The sequence below is a fragment of the Alternaria arbusti genome, assembly GCF_024043155.1.
Source record: "Alternaria arbusti strain BMP 1465 chromosome Unknown scaffold_1, whole genome shotgun sequence".
Taxonomy (NCBI): Eukaryota; Fungi; Ascomycota; class Dothideomycetes; order Pleosporales; family Pleosporaceae; genus Alternaria; species Alternaria arbusti.
Genome location: NW_026249941.1, coordinates 2,986,245 through 3,011,404, shown reverse-complemented (window position 1 = coordinate 3,011,404; position 25,160 = coordinate 2,986,245). Strand labels below are relative to the sequence as shown.

The window sequence follows — 25,160 nt, the reverse complement described above, 5'->3', positions numbered from 1 at the left end:
CGACACTGTTACGTGGAACTTGCTGCACTTGACTGTTACGGGTTGCCGCACCTTGTTTGCTGACATCTCTCGGCAAACGCTATCATCGCCGGAACCTTGGAACTGTGACCTTGAACCGAACGCAACTCTATTTCATTGACATCCGACCGTTTTTCCTCCCCTGCATCTTGCACTTCTTCCCTTTTCCATCACACTCTTCCAACAACCTGAAGAATTTGCAATTATGGATACCCTACTGTGAGTGCCATGACCCCACTTTCCGCAGCGATGCGAAAGTACCAACGCAGGCCACCTCCTGAACAGGACATTCACTTATCATGAACAGTACCGCTGAGATATACGCAAACTCACCCCGCTTCCGGCGGCGGTCGAGTACTTTTGTCGACGCAATCCACGACTTACCCACCAAAGAGGAAATGGCTCCCGCTCAACTCTATAGCACAGAGTCAGGCCGCCTCTTCCATTCCGGTCGCATAGTCATCGCCACCTGTGGACTACCAGCTCGAGGAAAGACACACACATCCGTCGCCTTGGCCCGCTACCTCCGGTGGCTGGGTGTCAAGACGCACGTGTTTCATCTTGGCGATTACCGCCGCGCTACGCTAGGTCCGGATAACGATGTCCCCGACGACTACTTCTTTCTGAACGCATCGCCGCAATCTGTCCTACTACGCAACAAGATTCTCAAGAAGTGCCGTGAGGACATCTACCACTTTTTGGAAAACGACAAGGGCCAGGTGGCTATTTACGACGCCGTCAATGCGATCAGTCAAGGCCGTAGGTCTTTAGCGAAAGAGTTTGCCAAGAACGGGATCCAGACAGTCTTCATTGAATCACATTGTACCGACGAGCGCATCATCCAAGAGAACGTCCGTCGGGTCAAGATCTCTTCACCAGATTACCAAGGATGGAAAGACGAGGATGCGGTTCACGATTACCTAGCACGCATCAACGCGCGGATACCGCATTTCGAGACCATGGAGGAGCCAGACCTACACTGGATCAAGATGATCAACGCTGGCGAGCGAGTGGTAGTCAATAATTGCGCATTCGGATATCTCTCTCAACGCATCGTCTTTTACCTGCTCAATCTTCACATCAAGTCACGGCAGACGTACTTCGCCCGGGCCGGAACTACGCGGGAAGAGGACTCGTACAAAGCAGACGCAGACCTATCACCAGCAGGTCATGAATACGCCAAGAAGATGAGCGAAGTACTCCTGAAGTATCGCGAAGAGGAGAAGCAGAAGCTGATCGAGTCGGGAGCAACTGATGCATCGCTGAAACCGTTGACGATCTGGACTTCCACGCGCCGAAGGACTGTACAGACGTCAGAGGTTCTAGCTTCCATGGGCTACCGCGTCAGACAGCGATCGCAAATGAGCCAGATGAACCCCGGTGTATGCGAGAAGATGTCAGAAGCCAAGATTCGCCAGGAGTTCCCCGAGGAAGTCAAAAAGCACGAAGCTGACCCGTACCACCATCGATACCCGCGCGCAGAGTCATACCATGATCTTGCAGTGCGCATGGAGCCCATCATCCTAGAGCTTGAGCGCGAAGAGAACGATCTTCTCATCATCGCTCACGAGTCTGTCCTTCGTGTGCTTTATGGATATCTCATGGCATGTAACGCAGCCGACATACCCAAGCTCGAGTTCCCTCGCGATGAGATCATTGAGGTAAGCTCATCCATAATACTCGCTGCCATCCCTATCCTTATATTAACACCTTCCCAGATCATACCCTCCTCCTACAACAACGTGGCAAAACGCATTAAGATTCCCGAGCTACCCGAATCCATGGTGCCTGGAAGCCCCGAAGACATCAAGATCCCCGTCCCACCCAGTGGAGCCGTAAGTCCACTATCTGGAATGGGTACCCCTCAAGCTGGCTCCGGCACCGCGACACCCCAGCATGGTGTGCAACCCCTAAATCTGAAGGCACATATTAACCCTTCTTCTTGATCAGGTGCGGTATCGGTGTCGGTACGGCGCTACGTTTGATAACGAGCGATCGAGCCAACAGACGGACTATGACTCGGTTTGAGGAGCAGATGATTTACTGGTGTGGTGGGCAGCGCAACGAATGGCTTCCGGATAGACGATGAGAATTTCGGCATGAGTACACGGACGGACGTTTGTCTGGGCGTTAGGGTGCGGTGTGTTGAAGACCCTCCTTAGATTACACTTGGCTTCTTGACCTGTTATTCAAATATCCTTATGAACACGACCTTCTCAGTCTCCATAATCACTATGCTGTGTGTGACGACTTCAACTTGCATAGATCTTGGGTTTTAAGTTGTTCATTGCTTCATGTAATGATGGATGATGTCTTCGTTACCGTCTAACGACAATTCTCCACCCATGATCATATGTAAGCCTTGATTTCCATGCCGACTAACAGAAGAGACGTCGCAGCAACACCGTATTGCCGCCCGCCATTCCCTCGTCAATGTGTTATCCAGAGAGTCTCTGACCGTGCCTTCATCACACTCCAACGTTCCCACCATCCAAGCCATGTTCGTTACTCATTGCCTAGCGTTCGCACTCGAATATAGGGTCAGTTCAGGATGCGTCAGACATAGTCACAATGATAGCTTACTCGTTGCCCCAGCCCCTGTCGATAGCCCACTGCCATCCACCCCAACCATCATGATCACGCGGACGGACCCTGAACGGCTCGTCCTCACGCGCAGCAGGGCACGCCCAAGTGTCACCCAAACCGATGCCGTAGTACTTGAGGCCATAGCGAGTACCGTCGTTCTGACCGGGAGTAAGAGGGCGAGCGTCGGACGGCATCTCAGGCAGATCGAGGTCGAAGAGGTCGGGAAGAATACCCAGGAGGCACTCCATCTCAGCGTCAGTCTCGTGGATGTCAGCGTACGTGGGAGCATGGTGGTTCTCGAAGATGTCGAACGGCGGAGTGACAGAGGGAGCCGGAGCCGGGAAAGTGAAGGCGAAAGGGTGCGAGGGCTCTCCAAACTGCTGCATGTAGTGAGCCATGGAAGAAGGTTCTGGTGGGGACCATCGTACTATAGGCGCGGGATTCTCCAATGCTGGGACATGGCGAGGGAAGCCGCTGCGTCTCTGTTGGTTGTCAGGCTTCTGTGCATGCATTTCTGCGGGAGTGGGCCAGACTACAGTGTTCTCTGCACGGAACGGACGCTCGGGAAGCGGCGCCGGCATGAAACCTTGGAACCTCTCTGTAGGCTCTGCTTGGTAGGACTGGCGGCGCGGCATGAAGTTAGCATCGTCGGGGTAGATGTCGGCGTGCGAAGGCTCGGGACCTTGATCAGTGCGCTTGGTACGGGTCAGCGCTCGTGGACGTGGGCGGTAATCTCCTGGACTAGAAAGCTCAGGTACATGATCACGGCGAGACGGCCAGCTGGGGGTCTGGAGGTTGCTGAAGCGACGAGGCTGTCTGAATCCCGCAGGACCTGTAGGTACTTGCTGAACTGGCGACTGCATGACCGCTGGGTTGGTAGAGCTACGCTCCTCTGCGAAGATCCTACGAGGACGTTCGCCCATGAAGCCCGGAGGCGCGGGGACAACTTTGGTAGACTGGCGCTCCTCGTCCGCGCGCTCTGGATAGCGATCTTGGATGTAGCTCTTGCGACGTAGAGGTGTCTTAGCGGCATCGTCCTTGTCCTTGCCGTGAAGGTATTGGGCTAGTTCATTCGCGGTTAACGGCTTGTCCAGCGCCCGTCCTATGAGCTTACCCAATACGCCTTCAGAAAGGCCTTCAGAGCCGTGAGACTGGAGGAAGCGTGCTGAGGAGTCGACGTTAGTCGTCTCGTTCTTGATACCAGGGAGATCGAGGCCCGCACTCAGCTCTCCGACGTCTGGCGCCTGAGAGTCGGGGTTGAGTCGCTGACCAGGCAAGAGGCTACGCGGACTGTTGATAGCGTTTCCTGTAAGGTTGCTGCGAGAGATTGCACCGGGGCGTTCACGGTTCACAGTGATGTGGTGGTCTAGATAAGTCAGCTTCGATCTTCACGTTGTGCTGAGATTGACATTACCTCGTAGCATCTCCTGAAGAGGATCCAATGACATGTCCTCCTGCTTGAGTGGCTTCCGTGAGGATTCTCCGAACTTGAGCTCTTCGTAGCCTTGGTAGTTAGGTCGCGGGTCCCTAGTAGGCCGGAAAGGCGAGTCTTCTGCAATCCAGTCAGTCTTGCTAGAGGTGCTGTTGGACGAGAAGACTTACCTTCAAACACGTCTCCCATCTTGGGCTTCTGTCGCGGGCTGGTAGGTGGAGTCGGTCCTGCAAGTCTAGTGGACATGCTGGTCTCGGCTGCAGTTGGACTGAAGGTTGGTGCTTCTGGGTTGAATGAGACAGACCTTCGCGAGGCTCTCGGCTGCTTCTGCTCCATGTTGTGTCTTTGGTACAGAAGTATTATCAAAGGAGAGGTTCTTATATGAGCGTAAGATGGCAGTGCTTGGGCATAAATCCTTGAGCCCAGATACGACAGTGAATGCTGCGGTGACTTGCGATTTCGATCGTCGGTCACCTTCGTTTACGCCGAGTCGGTCGGTAAAACCAGCCTGGAGTGTCGCAGTGAATAGCGATATATACGGGAAACAACTTCTGGAATGAGCGACTGAGTTAAGACTGTCGTAGATATTGTAGCACAGGTAGGAAAGGAAATGAGTGTAGATGGTGTCGTTAGATTGCCCAGGCGAGACTGGCTTGGATTGAGCTCATGATTTCTACATCAAGCTGCGCAAGTGAAGGTGAGTATCGAGCGCCACATAGTGTGGCTTGCCAGGCTATCTGGGTAGCGCCTGATGCGAAGGTGAAGGTACACACCCTGGCCCACGGTGACGATGCATGGTGTAGGCTGTGGTCCGGGTGGCAAAACAGCTTCCGACTTCGTAGCATCTGCGAGGTGCTCTAGCATCGGCTCCCGCGCTCTTTATGAGGTTTGACGCCCCCACGAAGCCAGTCAGCGTGTGGGTGATCATAGACTAACTGACGCACGGACGGTCTCGATGACTGCTCGCGTGAGACTTCTAGGACAGCACACCAATCAGAAGCGAGCACGATGACGCCCTGACGCGCCTCATTGAATAGGCTGGAGTGCGACCTATGTTTAAAACCCTCGCACAACACGCCCCTTTGCGCCTGCTACATTCAAAGTCAGAGCTTCTAATTTTTTTCAGGTTCACAGCCCAGCTCACATTACGACCGCCTCGCTAATCTGTGGTAAACCACGGCACGCGACCCCATCTTTTTCCACCACAATAATGCACACTAGCTTCACCAGCATAAATCAACAAATACACCAGCCAGACCATCATACTCACCATGCCGATGATGTTCACCCCAGACGACACGTTGCTGTTTTCACCTAGCAAGAAACAGCCGTTTGCTCACTCACCTTATGGTCACGAGATTAGGACTGCGACTCGATGTCACCATGGACTCCACCCCTCCAATCCACAACATACTCCGTGGTGTTCCAAATGCACAGTTTCGCAGGCTAGAGCAAAGTCCGACGTTGCACTCAAGAAGCTGGTAGCCGAAGGCGGATTAAGACCTCCAGTGTACATGCGCGACCGACGGTGGAACAGGGCAAGAAACGGGTACCTGATAGCGAAGCAGCGACTCGAGAAGACACGCAAAGAGGAGCAGCTGCGCTGGGAGCGCGAGCGAGCGTGGGACGACGCTCACAGCCAGTTCAACCCCAACAACATCCAGGCAGCAGTCTTACCCAACAAATTACCTTCGTTGTGCCCCGTCTGTGACTCCTTGGTATCATCTTACCCCACAACAATGCCTGAGGCGCAACCCACAAAGTACGAGGCTTGGTGGGAGAAACCAAGCGCTCTTGCGACCTCACACATACTCGTGCGCCAGACACCACCACGTTCGCGCAACCAACATCCTGTATCCACGCAAACCCATAGAGGCAACCCCATACTGCGCAAGATAATCGCAGACAAGCGCAGAGAAATGCACTCGGACGCCAACTTGCGTCGAGCCTGGGAAGCCCGAGACAAGACCGAGGCAGCGCTACGTCGCAAGCACGGCTTGGGCGACATGCCCATCAACAAAGACTTCTGGGATTATCCGATATCCGGCTACTTCAGTCGCCTTACCCACCAAAATAACAGAGAAATGGTGCGTTCGGCGGAGCGGCGCGCGCGCGGTAATACAGCGCGCCCCAGACCACCGCGCAGCTCACTGTCTTACTCGGAGACGACGGACGACGTGGAAGTCGAACCGGGCTTTGAAGAGACGCTGAAAGAGAAGGAAGAGCGCGAGGAATGGGAGCGACAAGTTCGGAAAGTAGCAGGGGAGGTTGGATACCTCTATTTCGTTGGCGGTGGGAACAACCTTTTGGAAACGTGGGAAGAAGATTACGAGCGGAGTGCCGACTATCTCATTACGAGGAATGAGACTCCTGTAGCGGAGACGGCGAATGATGGCGATGTTCAGGATGGGAGTGAGACGACGGATGGTGATGCCAACGAGGAGGACTGGGGTGATGAAATGGATGTCGATGACGCTTAGGAGGGTGATGATGCATTCTGTCATATCAACAGCGCTTAGATTGCTAGTTGGGTCGTTGTATAAGAGTTACACAGTGTACGGTTATATTAATGAATGAGGGGTTCAGACACCTCCATTGACATACGGTTGACGTGCTGTATGAATGGGCGCCGTATGACGGATGTCATCGCTCGTGGGGTCGCTACGGATCAACCTTGTGGCGCTTCTGGAGTGCGTCGTGTATAGATGACATCGAGGCGTGGGTTGAGCGGACGATGCACAGAGCGTTGACGACGCCGACGCGCGTGTGAAAAAGCTTGTCTAGCGCTAACCAATCTAGGTGCCTCTTGTTGTCGATCGGGAACAGGAGCGAAATCACATTATGTTCTCCGAAAATTTCACTTTTGTTACTACATCATAGCGCTGTCATGCGAACTGTATGTCTTCATGGCTGAGCTAAAGGTCAAGCAGTACAAGGCCTCTCATCTGCTGCTCGTACATCACCACCATCACCAGGCAGCTCATACATCACATCACTACCCTCGACTTCCACAACGCCTACTTCACCCGAGCCCTTCAATTCCCAAGCCTTCTCCACAGTCTGGAGCTCAGATGCTTCTCTGTCCATGGCCTCGTGCTTCCCTGAACCAGCATCTAATTCGAATCTCTCTTTTTCCATAGCCTCAATTCCCAGCTTGTGCTCGCCATGTAACTCGGCTTTTTTGTAGTCATTCTGACTGTCCCCGTTCGAGGTCTTGCGTCGGAAAGGCCCTAGTCGCTTCTTCCAGACAATGATTAGGCACAATGCTGCAAACCCCGCGATGCCTGCGCCTACTCCAATCCCAGCATATGCAGCTGACGAAAGGCCTTTTGGGCTATTTGTAGCTGAAGGTAGAGGCGGATCCGGTGTTTGGGTGGGTTCCATCTGTGAAGGTATAGGTACGATGTTCGCGGCGCTATTACCATGAGACGCTTGACTTAGATTGAAGATCAAGCGTTCGTAGTCCACAGATATGTAGGTTTCTTGCAGGAAAGTCCGACCGAGCATATACTCTGCAGGGCTCGAAGCCCTTTTCAATGGGAAGTAATGAGTAGAATCGTCCACGAAAGGGGAGGTAAGCCGGAGATCGAATGCCGAGTAGGGAAGCGTGTAGTTTACTAGCTCTTGCAAAGGTGGGTTCCCTATTGAGAGATTTACTTCAGGATTTTCGCTTAACAGTCGTGCATGCGTCGTGTCGTTGACGAGGTACAGTTCCAAAGAATCGTCCCAGATCAGTCCGAAAGCCGCTTCGAACAGTTGACAGCCTTCTTGTGGTAGCCAGATATGTGGGACATCGGAGTCGACTGTAAAAACAGGTGGGCGAGAAAAGTTTCCTTTCTCCGGCTCCCACGAGGCGCCCCCAGTTATACTAATTGCATCCAAAGGTATACCGAATGACCAATTTTGATCGATAGAGAAACCCAATGTTGTAGTCGTTGTAGGATCGAATCGTGCAGCATCGTATCCGCCGAGGACCAGACTAGCTGAGCTGTTGCCTACCAGAAAAGTTTAGTTATAAGCCATGTGTCCGCCCGGCCTAGTTCTACTTACGATTGACAGAGCCCGCTGTGTAGCCAATACTCAAACTAGGAATAACACCTGACTCCCAGAGCGACGAGAGGAGTGAAGGATGTTGTGCTCCTGGGGGCCCGACCGATCCTGGAAAGAGACCTAGAGTCCCAAGTCGGAACCGCTTCCGATCAGTTTCAGCAACGTACTGTGAGGAGATTTTGCGGCCTTGCGCAGACTTTCCGAGGTATGTATCGTCGACGCCAAATTTAGGCTCGTGTATGGCGTTGTCTTCGCTAACATCGGAGTAGCTGTTGATGTATTCCCCGATTGCCAACGGTAAGAGATGGCTAGGTGTAAATTCCCAGGTCTTTGACGAACCGCCGTAAAAGAAAGCGCATGTATCGTTGCACCATTCGCTCTCATTTGGCACAATGACAACCGTAGAGGTAATGCCAGCGATGCACCGAAAAGACTGAACTGGATTACCCACAGAGATGTCAAAGGTTGACCACGGACCGTCTGCGCCGTACCTGTTCGATGATTAGTCAAACCTTAAGCTCATGATCATGAAAAATTACCAATGTCCGCTAGGCGCAACGACCAGCGGCGCCACAGAGGCTGCCAGACCCAAAGAGCACCCTAACCAGACTGCTACAAGCCACATACAAGTGGGAACGGGAAGGCGAAATGCCATGACGATTTGGTTCTTGTGCCCGCTTTTTTGTACCAGCACATTCGTCAAAGCAATGATGTTGTGGTTCGGGAGTAGAAGAAGTGGACCTGAAACTGGCTGAAGCCTCGGGAAGTAAGCAGTGGCGGGAAAGCTAACCATGCGGGGGCCATAACGACTGCTTCTCCCCGATGTAGAAGAACGACATGGGTTTTAGATTGGCAGACGGGATGTCAATCACTGTTGGGGGCCAGTATGCGCCAAGTAGTCCTTACCGGTCTGGCCCTGTTAAGCTAACCTGCAACAGAACGAACGCCGCGCGGGCATGCAATGTAAGCTGTATATCGAACTTCGGAACAGGCACCTCGGATGTAACCTATTTGGGAACTTGAATATGCTTCGCTCTCGCTGAGAAGGGTCATGTATTCATTCTCTCTAGATCAAAGGGTATACAGACTCACAAAACAACCCCCCTCCCCCACACCCCTTACAACTCCCTCCTCTTCCTCGCCTCATCATCCCCCTCCTTAACCTCACCCGTCCTCTTCAAATCCACAAACTCGCCCTCCTCCTCCAGCGCATCAACATCACCCTTCTCCTTCGCCTTCTGCAATTCCTCCGCCTCTTTCCTATCAGCCTCCTTCTGCATCTGCTCATCTACCTCTTGTCTCTCTACAATCTCCGCTTCTTCACCGACCTCGCCCGTCAACGGGCCCTCGCTCTCTTCGTACCAATCCGTCGACTCTGTCCACTCGATGATCTTCTCCTTGGCTGTCTCGCTGAGGGTGTAGTAGCCGGGGTTGTTGCGAGGCTCGAACATGGAGGTGTGGGCCCAGGTTTCGGCTGTAGCTTTGTCGTTCACGGCGGGCATGAAGAAGTCCTTCAGGGGGCCTTTGGGTAGGTTGCAAAAGGTGCGGTCTTTGCCTGCCACTTTGCCTGTCCAACCGTGTTCCTTGTTCTCGCTGTTAACGGCATGGCCGAGAGTGGTGTGCATGTTGCAGAAGCCGAGACCGTGGCTCGTGGTGAGCTTTGCAATCTTCTCGAGTCGCTTCCGCATCTCTTCGGGGCGGGCTAGGACTCCGACAAATTCCAGATGTGATGTGGCCCATGAAACACCCTGAGTGATCTGGTCTTTCTTCATGTAGGCTGCTGCGCCTCCTGCTGCTATCGCGCCCGCTGCACCGGCGAACATGGCTACCTTTCCGTAGCGTTGCCACAGCGGTGCCGATGCTGCGTCGCCAGTAGACGAGGGCGCTGGCAGCATCTTGCTCGTATCGACGGCACCAGCCGTGGTGTCCTTGCCACCCCATCCGAACGCGCCTGCGAGGTTGTTATACGCCGAGTATGCCGAGCTCGCGGTGTTCCAATGCTTCTCCGCGCCATGTGCCACTACGCCAGGCGCTATACCGAGGTACGGTGTATCGAAAGCGAGGATGCCCTGTATGTACGGGAACATTAGCGCCGAATGGTCGGCAAGCGAGCCTGTAGAGCCGGTCTGCGAATTAGACTGCGAGTGGATCGGCTGTTCAGCGAGGATGGAGAGGAGCGTCTCAGCCGCAACGATGCCACCCATAGAATGGCCGACGAGTATCGTGCGCACAGAGGGGTCGACGGTGGGCGACGGCGTCGAATTGGCGACCTCGAGGTCTATGACTTTGTTCTGCAGCCATTCTTTGAAGCGGCCGACGCACTCGTGCAGGTCGCCTCGCGTCTCGAACTGGGGGTACGTGATGGTCAGGACGGTGACTTTGGGCAGCGCATGCTGGAGGAGCGCCTTCACGTGGCTCGGAAAGGTTCTGAATGTTTCATCTCCGCCCTATAGCACGTGTTAGTATCGTTCTCGCATTTGTTCGCATCGCATCGGGCGTCGCATTGCACATGGCTGGGCCTGAGACATGCAGACACGACCCCGGCGATGACGTAATGGGGGTATCGCGTGAGTGACACGTACCTTGAAGCCGTGGATGAAACACAGCAATAACGTCTTCCTCATGGTCCTCGACTCTACTCCTGTGCTCCTGCATGGTGGTGGGGCTGGGTTAGTGGAGGGCTGACGATAAGTCGACTGGGCGGGAGGGCGATTACGTCTGGGGTGCAGCTACGCTCGCTTACCTGGCAGGGGGCTGTTGGCCGGAAGGGTCGATTGCCGTGGAGCAGCACGGCGGCATGAGAGTAATTTGAAAAGGTTGGATAAATGCGCAGGCAGGGAGAATCACATGCAGGAAATTGAGAGAGTGAGGTATTCATGTGCTTTGATTCATCGTTTCACGCAAGCTTTCGCTGCTGTGAGTGCCCTTAATTGTGTCCACCTATGCTACATGACTACTCCGTGACACATGGTCTCTCTGACACATCCGGCTGCTCGTGCCTCTTCTCTGCCAATCCATCAATGCGGGTATAGTACAAACAATGCAAACTCCAACGCCATATCGTGAGCCTCTTCGGCAATGCATAAACACAAGAAAGGTGTAGATAACAGTGCTACCAACTGCTAGTGAGCAGTGTGATGGCTACTGCAGATAGACTTGCTATCGACAGGTCCGAAGCCTTGAGCTGCCATGATGCGCCTACCGCAACGACATCGAACGGTGAGCCACCGCCCGAGTCAGTGTTTGACAGCTGAGCATTCGGTGCTTGTGTGGGATCCGCCGCCTGCGCAGTGTCTGTGGGTGGTGCGACAGAAGTCGTGAACGTTCCAGTGGCATTCGGATCCAGCGTCAAGCCCCCTGTTGACGAGCTCGTAGTTGTCGGTTGCGCTGAGCTGGTCGGCTCGTCATCCCCATCGTCCGAATCCGCAGTTGAACTTGACGGAGTTGACGTCGCTTCGATTGCTGAGTTTGTGAAACTTGTAGACGTCAAGACCGCCTCGGTGCTTGTCGCTTGCTCTGATGTCTTCGTGCTCGTCTTTTGTGCAGTATCGCTTGAGGTCGTTACGATAGTTACTCCTGGACATAGACTCTGGATACCCAGTCCGTTCTGGAAGACGCCGATGATGCTCAACTCGCCCGCATCAACGTCCGCGCACTTGTCTTTCACCTCCTCCGCGAGCGCTGAAAGACCCCGTACGCAGGATGCGGTACATGTTGCGCCAGACTTGAAGTCATCGGCTGAGCAACCCGAGATGGCGGAGTTGTAGACGGTGTTGCAAGATGTTGGGAGGTTTTGGATCCGCGGAATGAAGGCCGAGAGTGACACTGTTGTCGCTGAGGATACCGACGCAAGCGTGAGCGCCACCAAGGCTGAACGTATTGAGGCGGGTAGCATCGTGAGTGTTGTGAAGGTTTTCGTGAATTGGGGTCGGCGGACCCGTAGGTCTCGAATGGAGAAAGGGTCGTGACCCAGAGTTCCGAGTGCCAATCTCGAACTTCGATCACGAAGCCTGGATGTCCTGGTGGAAAGATGTCTTCCGGAGGTGGTGAGACGACTTGCGTTTGAACAGGCGGTATGACGTTTTCAAGACAGCGGGTTTGTTTGCGTCGTGTGAAATTTCGAGTGCTGTCACCTGCGGACTGCACTGGGGCTTTTTGCTGAGATGTTCCGGTGACTGCGCGTTGCCGTGGACAACCGAAGTTCAGATCTCTTGCTGTTAACACTCTGGGAAAGATGGTGATGCGCCCCACTTCTCACGTATGGGGATGTCGACAGAACTGTTTCGACACAATGGTGTAACGGCAGTGCGCGGATATACCAAAGATCGCCTTGTCTATACAGAAATATCCAGAAAAGCTGCAATAAAGAACGTGAATGACGCAACACGCAAACGAGGGAACGACTGTTGTTTCTTCCTGGCACCGGGCCTGCAAAAGAGCGAATGTACTTCCGAAACGAACTGTTGGGGAACAAAGACGCACAGCGTTAAGAAAGAAAACAGTTTGCAAAAGAAAGGAAAGGAGAAGGGAGGAGAGCCGCGATCTTCGTGATATTCAGTCGCTCAACAACCAAACTCAGGCAGCGTTGGGACCAGGCGGCGGGACCCGCCACATCTTAAGGTAGATCTACAAGGACACCCGTCCTATCCGCACACAGAAGACCCTTACCTTGCCTTTGCCTCATCATAGCTCAAGTGGGTAGCCACGAGACGGGCAGTCCTTGTACAGCTATCTGAGTGTCGCAAGTGGCCGTTATTCAGTTTTCTGAAACAACGGGGTAGGCGGTGGTTAGTGTCGCTGCGGCGTTGCAGCCGCCCATTGGCTGGGCGAGCCAGCGCAGGCGTTACATGTCGCGACCGCGCTTCAGATGCAGGTACCCGGAGCTGGACAGGAGATGTGTGAGAGGTGTGTGTCGCGCGTGTACTTAATTGAGCTGCCTCGGCGGCTGCGTATGGACTGGCGGGCGAGGCGCGAACCACAATCGCCCGAGATGAGACGGTTACGGCGCCTGCGTGGCTGAGGCGCGTGGATGCGTTCGCACGTGGAGTCTAGGAGCCTAGAAGAGAGAAGCTATCAAGATGCGGACTTGGCTTTCTTGGAGTGTACGTATGACGGGTTTGACGTGTGTGTGATGGTTATAGATGCGAGCTGCGTCTACCCTGATGGCCGCTGTTCGTGCTTTAACTACCTCGCCGCCGCTTCCTTGCACGCAAACCTCCATCATCCCAGCACGACCACGAGTCTATATGCGGGGCTTCATATAGCAAGACACTTCGCATGATGGCAATTGTTTCATTGTTTCAATCATCTCCTCAGCTATAGTTCCTGACGTTTTTCTATAGTTTCCACATCCGCGCTGACCGCGTCCAACATCCTTGCCATGCGCAGTACTGCTTGGTCTGCCTACTCCATAACGATGACACTCCTGAACCTCACCTTTCCGCTTTCCATGTGCTTGACAGCATCTTCGACCTTGTCGAATGGGAACTTCTCGACCATGCACTTCACGCCCTGTTTCTCCGCAAAGTCAATCGCTTCCTCGCTGTCCAGCGCATGTCCGGATGGCCATCCATGGACCGATTTGCCCTTCATGATCAGGCTCACGGTGTTGACTGGAATATCTCCCACGGGTGCAAGGACAAGCAGTTTACCCAGAGGACCAAGTCCATCAACCAGCGGCCCTATGATCTGCGGGTTTGGTGCCGTGACGACAATGAGGCTTGCGCCACCCATCTTCTGTAGTGCCTCGGCGGCATTTTCTTTCGATGTGTCGATGTAGTCGTTTGCGCCGAGCTGGTGAGCAAAGTCCTTTTTGCTGTCCGAAGATGATACAGCGACCGTGCGGTAGCCCATCTTGCGAGCGTACTGGAGTGCCAGATGACCTAGGCCACCAAGTCCTTGCACGGCGACAGTGTCCCCCTGCTGGATGTTCATCTTGCGGATGCCATTGAATACGGTAACGCCGGCGCAGAGTAGAGGAGCGTACTCGGCGGGGTTGGCATCGGCGGGAATACGCACTGCAGCCTCGCTGCGGAGGGTACAGTACTCGGCATCTAATATCGCGTGTCAGTCCACCATTTTGGATGTGTCGATATTCCAGCAAGAAGGTAAAACTCACATCCACCATCCCTACTAACTCCATTAACAAGCTCATTCTCGCACATCTGGAACATTCCCTTATTACAGGACTTGCAGCTTCCATCATGAGAACCATGCCATCCTCCACCAACACGGTCTCCAACCTTCCACTTCTTTTCGCCATCGCCAACTGCGATTACCTTCCCAATAACTTCATGTCCCGGGACACGAGGGTAGACGTCTCCCAGATGGCCCTGTTGCATGAAGCTGTCCGAATGGCAGATACCACACGCGAGTACCTTGATCAGGACCTCGCCCGACTTTGGCGCAGAGACGGGGACATCTTTGATCGTCCAAGGCGCGCCCTTCTTCTCAATCACGACGGCGCGGCAAGAGGAGGGGATGTCGGATGAAGACATGATGTTGTTTGTTGTACGAGTGTGCTGAGATTGAGCAGGTAAAGTGCAGAGATCAAGCTTCCTTAAGCGTGGACGCAAGCGTTTGTAGGTGCAGTAGTCAAGACGGTGTTGATCTGTGATGTCAACGAGCTGAGGTAGGCGCGACCTAGCCCTCTTTTATCTCGCCCTCCGTCATGCATGTGTGCATACATCATCGTTATCACCTATCACCGTTCCTTTTTTCCCCGCATCAACCGACGACTAAACATTTAGATTCGTCCTGGTCGACCAGACATGCTTCCGCGACATCCCATATTACGCCCTGCACGATGATCAAAAGAGCAGCCCAAACTTGACATCATACGCCGTAGTCGTCCGCACCTTCCGAACTACACCATCACCCCGCCTATTCCCGCGTTGATTGGCCTGGGCATACTTGCTCCTCGCATACCGATTGGCAAATAGCGGTACGCCCAACAGGCTTGACGCTAACGCCGACGGAGCCGAGACTGCTATTTGGGTGTCTTATAAACAGTCATGTATCTAATCAGCCATTTGCAGCGGACAGATTCCGCGTGGTGTTCGATTAGCGCGGAGTTTGCGGTTTTTAGACGCATTGTAGGAATGCACAATACTGAGAAACATGCAACCAACTTTCGAGAGATGCAAGGCAAAACGTGTTGGGGTATCATTTTAATGCTCTCTACCTTCCCGTTAGAACTCATGAAACGCCCTACCAGGCGTCAAAGTTGCCAAAACCACCTGTCTTTGCTTTCTTCTTGACAGGCGCAACATCCTCCTCATCATCCACGTATCCAACTATCTCATCGTCGCCCTGGTTTTGTATCTCCTGTTTCGCAGCTTGGAGATACTTGCCTACACCGAGACCTTCACCCATGCCGTTCTCCACAGTGCCATCTGCGCGTATGCGCTTGCCTGTCCATGTTGTCTTGTCATCCGCTGTGCCACCTTGCCTTTTGATCTCCTCAGCTTCCAACTCCTTGTTTTCTTTGTCCTTGCGCTCCTTCTGCCACTCTTCAAACGGATCTACAAAGACTACCACGTCTAGTATCTCAATGTCATCAACAGGCTTGTCCTTCTCGCCTACTTCTGCGACCTCCATAGATCGAAGTGTGGTATCTAAACCACCAACTACTCGTGCGAAGATTGTGTGTTTGCGGTCGAGATGCGGTACAGCCCGGTACGTGATGAAGAACTGACTCGTGTTGGTGCCCTTGCCCTTGTTTGCCATACTGAGTACGCCTCTAGCGTTGTGCCTCTCTGGCCCCTCAAATTCGTCTTCGAATGGCTTGCCCCATATGCTTTGCCCGCCTCTTCCAGTGCCTGTTGGGTCACCACCTTGTATCATAAAGCCCTTGATATTCCTGTGGAAGATGGTGTGGCTGTAGTATCCCTTCTGTGCCAGCTTGACGAAGTTCCATACCGCGCGCGGTGCGTATTCGGGAAGGAGTTCGACGTTAAGATCGCCGAGGGAGGTGGAAATGCGTGCATAACCCTTGTTCTTTATGCGCTTCGGCTTGAGCATGTAGTCTTCGTCGGAGAGGAGGGCGCGTTCGCCGGAGGTATGCGGTGTGACGCCGGTCGAGGTAAAGGATGCGGCAGCTTTACCGGAGGTATACACGGCGGCATTGTATGCTGGTTTCTTGGGTTCAGAGGATGTCGATGCTGCTGTGCCATTCCTGGGTAGGTTCGCAAGGGCTTTCGATGTAATTCCGCTCTGCTCCTTGATCTTCCTGTTTTCGCGCGCCTTTGCAACTGCTTCTTTCGCCTTGAGGATCTTCGCAGCGTTGCCGAGCGCCTCTTTGTTCACACCGGTCTCCGCCTCTGCTACTACTGTGTCTCCGTCCTTCACATGCTTGTATGAGCTGAAATCTCTTGACTCGATGCTCTGAGGGTCCTGAAGTGTGATGATGTCCTTCCGTGTGAACGGGTCATCGCTGACCAGATCCTGCCAGTTCTTCGCCTTGATGTTCAGCCTCTCAACCGTGTCCCATGCGAAGACATTGCCGCTCTTCCTCAGCGCAACGATGTGCGTGTTGTCTGTGAAGACCTTGTATGTGACTGGATCAACGAATTCGCCGTCCTCGTTCTTGGTGAAGTTCAGCGTGATGAGATCGGCACGTTTCAATGGTGTTCCGTCGACGGGATTCGTGTCGGGGTGTTTCGATAGCCATGTAAGGATGTGGGTGAGATCGAATATGGTGCCCGATAATGTGCACACGGGATCCGTGAAGGGCTGTAGGGAGGCGGCGCAGTAGTTGAAGGGCAGGCGCTTGAAGGTTGAGGATAGGCCGGCAGCGGAGGCTCGATTTGCGCTGTTTGCGCCGCGCGCATTACCGAACGCATCCGAGGAGGACCACTCGGAGTGGGTGATGTATAGCTTGTCGGTTCCTTTGCCCATTGCGGATATACTTAGAAGAGATGATGTGGTTGGAGAGGCGCTGCGTGAGGCGCAAAATGCTGTAGGAGTGACGCGCCGGCGATCAGCCACCCTAGCGCGACTCCACATCTGAGTATCCACCCTTTTGTGGTGCTCTTACCTCCCCACTACGCCTCTATGGGAGCGGTATCTCATCGCATGTACCCAAGTACACCAGAACGACGCCCAGATATGGAGGAGAGGGCTATGCCGCGTGTCGAGCCTTTCATTGGCTAACACGAAGACGCTCAGCCGTACGTATATAAGCAGGCTGCCGTCTTTTGCGACAGCGCTTCAGCCTTCTCAACACCTTCTAAACACAACTCACGTACGCTGCATACAAAAGTCTTGGTAGTTTTTATCATCGTGTTATCTGGTGATAGGAGTGTCCTTTCGTAGGAGGATCAATGTACGTACGAGCAGATACCCTAGGAGTTTACATGACTGTTGAAAGGTTCGATTTTCCTTTCTCCAGACCGTTGTAGCCTGCAAAGCACATCAAGACCTACATTACTCATACAGATGTAGTTCCGTCCCTACATAGAGCAATTCGCGTTAACCTTGAAAATTCCTCATTACACGCGATGTCGACAATCCATCAGTCTGCTCCGCTGGACCTTAGCCCTACGATCAACACGCGACTGCTCACACTTGAGTTCGACTCTTTGGCGGCTGCACCCTCATCGATGATCTCTGTACGACTCCATGTGACGTCTCTTGTCGATGCACCTCCCTATACCGCCGTTTCGTACGTGTGGGGAGAACCATCGCCCACAAAACAGATTCTGCTCAATGGACAGCCCTTTACTGTGCGCCAAAATCTCTGGGATCTTCTCAGTCGCCTGCAGGAGGTGAAATACGACGATTATCTCTGGATTGACGCTCTTTCCATCGACCAAGCAAGCGACAGCGAGAAAACTCATCAAGTCGCTATCATGGGGTCCATATACACTAGAGCAAAGAAGACGATAGCTTGGCTTGGTACTGCGAGTATGGAGGTTGAAGAGCAGGTTCACGCCTTGAAAACAGAACTCACAGTGCAGGAACTCCCGTACTTGCGACAGCGACCTGCTAACAAAGACGACCCTCACGTGGCGGGCCTCAGATACATATTAGGCCATCCATACTGGACCCGTACGTGGATATTCCAAGAGTACTTGCTCTCATCGTCCGTCGGGTTTTGGTGCGGCAATGAGATCTTGTCGGATTTGGAGCTTAAGTCTAGAGCGGACAAGTTGTTGTCAGTCAAGGACCCCATCGAGACAAATGCGCAGGCAAAGGCCTTCTATCTGATTCAAATCGGGAGCAGGTCCGGTGTCACAGATTTTAGCTTAGAGTGGCTGATGGATGTATCGTCCGAAAGCGCCTGTGTCGATCCGCGCGATCGCATTTACGCGTTGCTCTCATTGATGTCGCCACAAGAACAGGAGCTTTGGGACATCACACCAGACTACGCAGCGTCGAACCAAGACCTATTTGAGCACTTGTGCAGTGTTTTTCAGTGCAGTGTTCTTCAGGACACTGATGAAGATGTTCAAAGAAAAGTGCGGAGACAGGAACAATGGAAAGAGGAGCTACGCTATATACTGCTCCTGGACCCTGTCGACGAAGATGGCCAAGACAAGACATATGTCTCTGTCGAAGAAGATCGTCAAGACAAGACATATGTTTCTGACGTCGTCGAGACCCGCCCACGAGATCATAGAGCATCGCGTTTAAGGGAGAAGTAGAAGGCTTTACTTGCTTTGTCAGGAATCAAGAGTTCCAATCTACAAAAGTAGATATCTCATGAGTCTGAATTAGTGTTGGTCGCAGTGGAATGTTGATGCAGAGTAGTGCATGATAAAGATCAGACATGTCTATGTAATATCCTTGATGCAGGTGTGCTTTCCAAACTCTAGTGCTCAGTTGTAGAAGCTCTCTTGCTGTGCATCCTTCTAGACTGCGAAGATGAAGCCCTCCTCTTCCAAAACATGTCCGCTATGAAGTATATCGCGAGGCCACATAGCCCGCCACCAGAGGCCGTATCGCCTACTGGGTTCTAAGCCACGAATAGCAGCCGCTCACCATCCAGTCACTCAATCACCGAAGTCACACATGCAAGACCAAGAAGTTTTAAACCAGACTCGCTAACATTCATCTATATACAGACCCAGACGAAAACCCTACAAAAAAGAGAAGCTGCTCCCATCCAAAACCGTCAAGGAACAACTGCCCTCTTCCGCAGTCCCATCTCCCATTCCATCCATCTAATTACAGTTTATATAACCAAACAACTAAAAAGGAAAACAGCTCAAGTAAATGAGTGTATGGTAGGTCAGTTATGTACAGAACTAAAGGAGTGGCACCAAGGACCCCATCATAACAAATGGGATTCTTGAAAAAGCCGAGCTCGCTCCATTCATACTCGTATGTACTTTGAATATCTCTTTCTCGTTCTCTTTCTCTCTAGGAATTGCCCAGCAAAACCACAAAGTTGTTCATCTTCATCTCTTCCGTGTTATTGTCATTATATTATTTCCAACTCTTGTTTGTCGTGTTATCCGAGATTGCTGTGTATTGCCGTGGGCCGATGTAGAGAAAGCTTGATGGATAGCGAGAAGCTTACTCGGGCTTTCCGAGGATACCGCGGGCCATGTGGCGCTTGCGGAGGTTATACTCGACGGCGCGCTTCTTGGCGGCAGTGCTCTGGGTGAAGGCAGCGGAGCCACCGAAAGGACCGGCAAGGGCAGCGTTCTGCATGCGAACGATGCAGACGTTGGTGGCGCCACCGGCGGTACCGGAGCAGGTCATGCCAGCGGGCATCTGGACCTTGACGGGGAAGTCCTTGACGGCGGCGGCGGAGAGACCTCCAATACCGATACCGGGGACGTTCTGCATGACGGTTGCGTCCTGGAAGGCGGCGGGGTCTGTACCAGCGGAGGTGGCGTCGATCTGGGCGGTCAGGGGACCGGCACCGTCCTGGTTGACTTGGTGGAAGGTCATGGTGATGGTGCCGTCGTCGGCAGTGGTGGGCAGACCAGATGTTGCTCCGGTACCTGCGGCTTTGGCGACACCACCCTCAGTTCCTGTGGACTTGGTGCCAGCAGAGGCAGCACCAGCGCCGCCAGCGCCACCACCGGTAAGAGCATCGAGGAAGCCACGCTTGGCACCAGCTGCGGCACCGGCACCGGCACCTCCAGCAGCACCTCCCATGAACATGGAGATAGCGGCACCAGCGTCAACGGCACCGCCACCCTGGGTGCGTCCAAGAGCAGAGGCCTTGCCACCCATCTCGCGGGTGCGGATGATGGAAGTATCAGCCTCGGAACCGCAGAGAGGAGAGGCGCAGTTGCGAGGAGTACCGTCCTGGACGGAAAGACCGGGCATGGTTACACCATTGGCACCCTGGATCTCAGAAACGACACCGTGGGCCTGGACGGAGGCGGCGATAGCAGCAATGGCAGCGAGAGAGTAACGCATCTTGATGGATATGAAGTTGGTTGATAAAAAGGTTTAAAAAGAGTTGAAGATAGTTGAGAGTATTGAGTGAGAAAGATGTAATGAGTAGTGAATTAAGCAAGCGACCGGCGCAAGAAAGTAATTAGAAGGATGGAAGGAAGGGAAGAAAGCGAGTCTGGTTGGTTTGAATGTTGAGTGATGGTGATGTCGACCTTAGGAGGACGAGCAGTGAGGTTTATATACAGCTTTCTCGCAGTGGCTTGTCAGCGGTCCAAAGCTTAGCATAGACACAAGCATTCAGCGGTCTGCGTCTCCGATCCACCCAGGCAAGATGGCGCCCGCGACCCCTTGCTGCCATGGCCAAACACGATGATGGCCGTCGAGGGAGGCTGTGATACCGAGAGCACAGGCCCTGACCGGAGAGCTGAGACGATGCTGGTCGAACGATGGTCATGGTTACTCCGCTAAGGCCAATTCCGCTAGGATATCCACTGCGGGACGATCATCTCCAGAAGCTTGGTTTAGGATCTTCCCAAGGCTGCTTCGGAACAATGATGTCGCGTTGTGGGAGCGCGCATTGATGTTTGGCATCTGAGGAAGCATGTCTGCAGATGTGTATCAGCAGCGAGGTTTCGATTCAGGCTCGGCGATCGAAACAGCATCGAGGGAACATCGTTTCGCTATTGCATGCTCGCTTTCGCATTCCTGTGATATCACCGGAATCACGCAGACTTTCGCAGGTCGTGGTCATACACAAAAGTAAGCAACGAGATAATATCCCTGGCCGTTATCGGCAGCTATCCACCGCTTGTCGTTCATGAACGGTTAGCCAGCAATCCGGCCGAGGTGAAAAGGCGATGGTTGTTTCAGTAGCGGGTTTTGAAACTCTAAAGTTTGGTATCGTTCGAGGGTTAGCGCGTTGCTTCTTGCCTCAGCTACAGTCCCGGATATTCCCGAAACCTTCGAGCCGCCTCAAGCACGACCATGACTTGACTTCGACACTTCTAGGTGACTCCACTGTAGCACTGTAATAGAGAAGAAGGTTGAGAATGACAGCTTCGAAAACGCGGAGCGGTGAGATTGTCGAACAACATGCAGGTTCTGGACGCGGATCTTCATGCTATCGGCTTCCAGTGTTTCGCTATGCATGTCGGTCACAGCAAGGCTTGCCACATCTGGACTGTACGGAGCAGTGGTCGCAGTAGCTGCATCGTGAGGCAAACGCTGCAGTCGCAGAACCGGACTGGCCAACACCGGAACATTGGTATCAACGACACTGGCCATCTACAAAGGGAACTCCTGAATCAGCGTATCAATACACCCTGCTTCTCTCTAACGATCAAGCCTATCGACCTCTAACATCCGCAGCCTCTTTGTACCCGACCTGACTGCCTGGCCTTCTTGGACTTCTTCTTGGTAAGCTTCTAGTTGACCCCAAACTGTCCTTGTGTCCAAGCCTTGAAGTCCCTGACCTCTTTTATCCATATGTATCGAATACATATTTCCTGGAGCTCATAGAAGAGCGCCCCCGCTTCAACGAAGCCTTTGGTGATGGAGCTTTTGATGAACAACAGCAGTATCATGACAGCGCGACGTTGCGCATCCTTTCCGTATTCAACGATCGGGGTACCGTTGCCAACACCGTTGGTGGTTCCATTGGTGATTCCGTTGGTAGTACCGTTGGCAGTTCCATTGGTCGTGCCATTGGTCGTTGTCTCCTCCTGCGACGTCGGAGGGGGCGCCTCCATCTTCTCGATAAGCCGCATTGCGTGCTGTATGAAATGGATGGTAACGTCTTGACCATCAATCCCGCTGTCAACGAAGGTGTGGTTGGTGTGTAGTTTGGTGAGGAATTCTAGGGACGATAGCTCGAGTGGAAGATGCGCGAGTTCTTGCACGGCTTGTTCGGGTTCGAATTTGAGCTTTCGGGTTACGGCTTCATCCCATGACTGTGAGCTGTTAACTTCTTGCGCCCGAGTAACGTGCAGTGACTCCTCGTCTTCCGCTGGTGCTGTGGGCTTCTGGACAGGCTGTGCAGGAGCTCGTACTTTCGGCTCTGGCAGCACGTCCCAAACCTCAGTCTCAACGAGCATGCACATATACGGTTCCAGATCGAAGGTTGCTAGTGGAATACCATCCATCTTAAGGCGGTCCAGTATCAAGTGGGGTGAGGCTTTGGATGACGACGGCTCCCACAGCAGGAGCCCCATGATGTATTCTGCCCTGGTCTTCCGAACTTCCGCAGCAGTGACAGTGTCGTTGCTGTTCGCCTTGTCTTCCTGCCCTTCGGCTGCCTCATTGTTGATCTCCTGGAGGGCCTCTACCCAGTGCGACAAGTAAACCTTGTGCTTCATAGGTGTCTCTTCGGCCAACTTCCACAGTTTGTACTCGCAGTTCAAGATGAGCCTGAGCACTGGCAGAGTCGGCTCAAGTTTGGCCTGTTGGACGTACGCGTCGAGCGTATTCTTGACCCGGATCGATTCAATAAATGAATTAGGGTCGTTATTTAGCGAGCGCATAATTTTGTCGAGCTTGCGGATCGCGCCATCGTGGTCAAAGGCTGAGCTGGTGAGCGCGTCGATTTCGGCGTCTGTGAGCGTGGCATTCATGAAGCTCATACTGGGCGGTATTTATATCGCGCCTTGCGCTTCGAACGATAGGAATGCGGTGAGTGATACGGTTCGGAGTGGAGGGAATACATAAGGGTCGAAGTGGGCGCGAGGTGTGACGGTCGTGAGTGCTGGTGCGGAGCGCGTGAACCTTGGAAAGAACGGCGATGCACGTGCCAAGCATAGCATCGTGCCTCTGGTTCAGCCGCACATCAGACTGGAGAAGGATAACACACCGACTCTGAGTGGTTGTCATGAGACATATCTGCTAACCCTGAAATATATTGGTAATCATGAGGTGCAGATCGCATTCGCGACCTTGAGCCCTGGCGCGACCACCAATGCCTTGAACGTTCCTTGCCTGTTTGTACTGATTGCTTCTAGCCGTCTTCCCTATCCGATCTTCGTAACATCACACATGACATTCATGCTTGCGCATCGTAGCAATTGGAAAAGGATGTTCGTAGAATGTTTGATTATATTCTCATTACAGCACGCTCGTAGAAACGCACCAGGATGCTCGCGAGGAAACCTGAGATTGTCCCAGAAAACCAAGACGCCAGAACCTGAAGCTATTCATGACATTACAGACGGAGCCAAGCCAAAACCACCTCCACCCGACCGGAAGCTCCGGAATCCCCAAGCGACACCATGCGCAATGTGTCCTGGCATCGAAGATATCGGTGAGTGTCGGGTGTTGGTCAAGCTTTGACAATAGCGGAAAAAGAGGAAGATGGGTATCGTGATGTGACGTTGTTCGTCAAGCCGTTATCGCGGCATCGTGAAAGGTGTTTGCGCGCCCCCGCTAAAACTTGAATATGATGTACAAAGCGTGGATGATACCCTGGTGATGTTGTTAGTGACAGGGTCGTGGGTAATGATGTGTGTACCGGAACTCACCGGAATGTAACCAAGAACGGTCAACAGGATGTTGATGAGGAAATCAGCGTTGCATCCACGCTCAAGGAAGACACCCAGAGGAGGCAGGATGATGGCAAGGAGGATCTTGCAGATGTCGCTGGCGATTGTTAGTGTCTACGTCTTCAAGTAGGGTGATTGCTGGTGGAGCGGACATACCTGGCGGTGAAAGGCATGTTGGAGTGTTGGGTTGTTCTTGCGTGTAAGAGTTGGAAGTGCTTGTAGTAGAGTGCGGATTGATGGTGTGATGATTTGACAAACAGCGGGAGTCTTGCTTAGTATTTATGGCAGGTGACGAGGGCAGCTCATGACCACAAGAGTGACGTAGCCGGTGAAATTCAGCAAGGATGGCAGGCGCTGCCGCGTACCCGCACGCGCCACACCTTCCGTTGTGGCGTCATAGGTGTCCGAGTGACCCGACAGCAAAACAAGATCGCGCTCAAACTTCCAAGCAGAGTTTCCACGTCGAGATTGCCTGTCAAGCCCTGCCAGTGACGCATGCCGCATTCTGAGGCTGGGGGAAATTGCGTGCTGCTGCTTGGTCAACCCCGGACTCAGCAGCGGCCGTGTTTCCGAGCCTCATTTGCCAAACGTACATGTCTCTAGACGGTGAGGGTGCTCTTGGCTGGCAAGGTCTGGATCGCCCACCAGCCACAAGAGCTGCGCAAGCTTCATGGGCTTGTGCCGTCGATCCACCTCACGTCACAGCAGCCGCCCGCCATCATGCCGCTAAACATGATGTCAAGCCTCACCATGTGGCGTAGGCTTCTATTCATAGTTAGTTGTGGCTCAAACCTGGGGGTTAGGTCAAACTACTGGGGCTTTCGTTCCACCTTGGCTGCGCCTATTGAATCCTCAGTGGATTGGCATCAAGCGACGCGCCCGCAATCTTCTTCGTCGAAGTCTCTAGCAAGGCGTAGTTCCAAGTTTTGCACGGATAGATCGCCGGGCAGCTTGGCATGTGCCTGCGTGGACATGCGTCGTGGAAGATGCCGGTGTATGGCCGGAATCGATCGGAATTGGTTTGCGAATCGGTAGAAAGAGAACAAGCACAGAACATGGAAGACCTGCGATTATCATCGCAAATGGACAATGACTCTCGTTTGAACCGACAACCAAGCTTCCCAGGTACTATGATCACAATTCATCTCATACATGGAGAAATTCGAACGGGGACGCTGAAGTCTGCG

General features: G+C 53.2%; 11 protein-coding genes across 11 annotated transcripts; 3 read left to right on the top strand and 8 right to left on the bottom strand.

Annotated features, from left to right (window-relative positions):
- Window positions 1-317: 317 nt before the first annotated feature.
- On the top strand, window positions 318-1,964 carry J4E86_001098 (uncharacterized protein; the record flags this gene model as incomplete). Its single annotated transcript, XM_051441668.1, has 2 exons — window positions 318-1,679; window positions 1,737-1,964. 2 exons carry the CDS (start codon window positions 318-320, stop codon window positions 1,962-1,964), a joined length of 1,590 nt encoding a protein of 529 aa, XP_051307839.1.
- A 633-nt stretch (window positions 1,965-2,597) lies between these two features.
- J4E86_001097 (uncharacterized protein) lies at window positions 2,598-4,372 on the bottom strand (the record flags this gene model as incomplete). The annotated part of the gene is made up of 3 exons (XM_051441667.1): window positions 2,598-3,970; window positions 4,019-4,156; window positions 4,207-4,372. 3 exons carry the CDS (start codon window positions 4,370-4,372, stop codon window positions 2,598-2,600), a joined length of 1,677 nt encoding a protein of 558 aa, XP_051307838.1.
- Window positions 4,373-5,775: 1,403 nt separating this feature from the next.
- J4E86_001096 (uncharacterized protein) lies at window positions 5,776-6,516 on the top strand (the record flags this gene model as incomplete). The annotated part of the gene is made up of 1 exon (XM_051441666.1): window positions 5,776-6,516. The coding sequence occupies one exon, from the start codon at window positions 5,776-5,778 to the stop codon at window positions 6,514-6,516; it is 741 nt and encodes a 246-aa protein (XP_051307837.1).
- Window positions 6,517-6,958: 442 nt separating this feature from the next.
- Window positions 6,959-8,925, bottom strand: J4E86_001095 (uncharacterized protein; the record flags this gene model as incomplete). Its single annotated transcript, XM_051441665.1, has 3 exons — window positions 6,959-8,031; window positions 8,087-8,577; window positions 8,894-8,925. The coding sequence occupies 3 exons, from the start codon at window positions 8,923-8,925 to the stop codon at window positions 6,959-6,961; spliced, it is 1,596 nt and encodes a 531-aa protein (XP_051307836.1).
- Window positions 8,926-9,204: 279 nt separating this feature from the next.
- J4E86_001094 (uncharacterized protein) lies at window positions 9,205-10,710 on the bottom strand (the record flags this gene model as incomplete). The annotated part of the gene is made up of 2 exons (XM_051441664.1): window positions 9,205-10,533; window positions 10,669-10,710. The coding sequence occupies 2 exons, from the start codon at window positions 10,708-10,710 to the stop codon at window positions 9,205-9,207; spliced, it is 1,371 nt and encodes a 456-aa protein (XP_051307835.1).
- Window positions 10,711-11,198: 488 nt separating this feature from the next.
- On the bottom strand, window positions 11,199-11,981 carry J4E86_001093 (uncharacterized protein; the record flags this gene model as incomplete). The annotated part of the gene is made up of 1 exon (XM_051441663.1): window positions 11,199-11,981. The coding sequence occupies one exon, from the start codon at window positions 11,979-11,981 to the stop codon at window positions 11,199-11,201; it is 783 nt and encodes a 260-aa protein (XP_051307834.1).
- A 1,508-nt stretch (window positions 11,982-13,489) lies between these two features.
- Window positions 13,490-14,583, bottom strand: J4E86_001092 (uncharacterized protein; the record flags this gene model as incomplete). The annotated part of the gene is made up of 2 exons (XM_051441662.1): window positions 13,490-14,139; window positions 14,205-14,583. The coding sequence occupies 2 exons, from the start codon at window positions 14,581-14,583 to the stop codon at window positions 13,490-13,492; spliced, it is 1,029 nt and encodes a 342-aa protein (XP_051307833.1).
- Window positions 14,584-15,295: 712 nt separating this feature from the next.
- Window positions 15,296-16,984, bottom strand: CYP8 (Peptidyl-prolyl cis-trans isomerase cyp8; the record flags this gene model as incomplete). The annotated part of the gene is made up of 1 exon (XM_051441661.1): window positions 15,296-16,984. The coding sequence occupies one exon, from the start codon at window positions 16,982-16,984 to the stop codon at window positions 15,296-15,298; it is 1,689 nt and encodes a 562-aa protein (XP_051307832.1).
- A 704-nt stretch (window positions 16,985-17,688) lies between these two features.
- On the top strand, window positions 17,689-18,732 carry J4E86_001090 (uncharacterized protein; the record flags this gene model as incomplete). The annotated part of the gene is made up of 1 exon (XM_051441660.1): window positions 17,689-18,732. The coding sequence occupies one exon, from the start codon at window positions 17,689-17,691 to the stop codon at window positions 18,730-18,732; it is 1,044 nt and encodes a 347-aa protein (XP_051307831.1).
- Window positions 18,733-19,606: 874 nt separating this feature from the next.
- J4E86_001089 (uncharacterized protein) lies at window positions 19,607-20,464 on the bottom strand (the record flags this gene model as incomplete). The annotated part of the gene is made up of 1 exon (XM_051441659.1): window positions 19,607-20,464. One exon carries the CDS (start codon window positions 20,462-20,464, stop codon window positions 19,607-19,609), a length of 858 nt encoding a protein of 285 aa, XP_051307830.1.
- Window positions 20,465-21,867: 1,403 nt separating this feature from the next.
- On the bottom strand, window positions 21,868-23,061 carry J4E86_001088 (uncharacterized protein; the record flags this gene model as incomplete). Its single annotated transcript, XM_051441658.1, has 1 exon — window positions 21,868-23,061. One exon carries the CDS (start codon window positions 23,059-23,061, stop codon window positions 21,868-21,870), a length of 1,194 nt encoding a protein of 397 aa, XP_051307829.1.
- Between the last annotated feature and the right edge of the window lie 2,099 nt (window positions 23,062-25,160).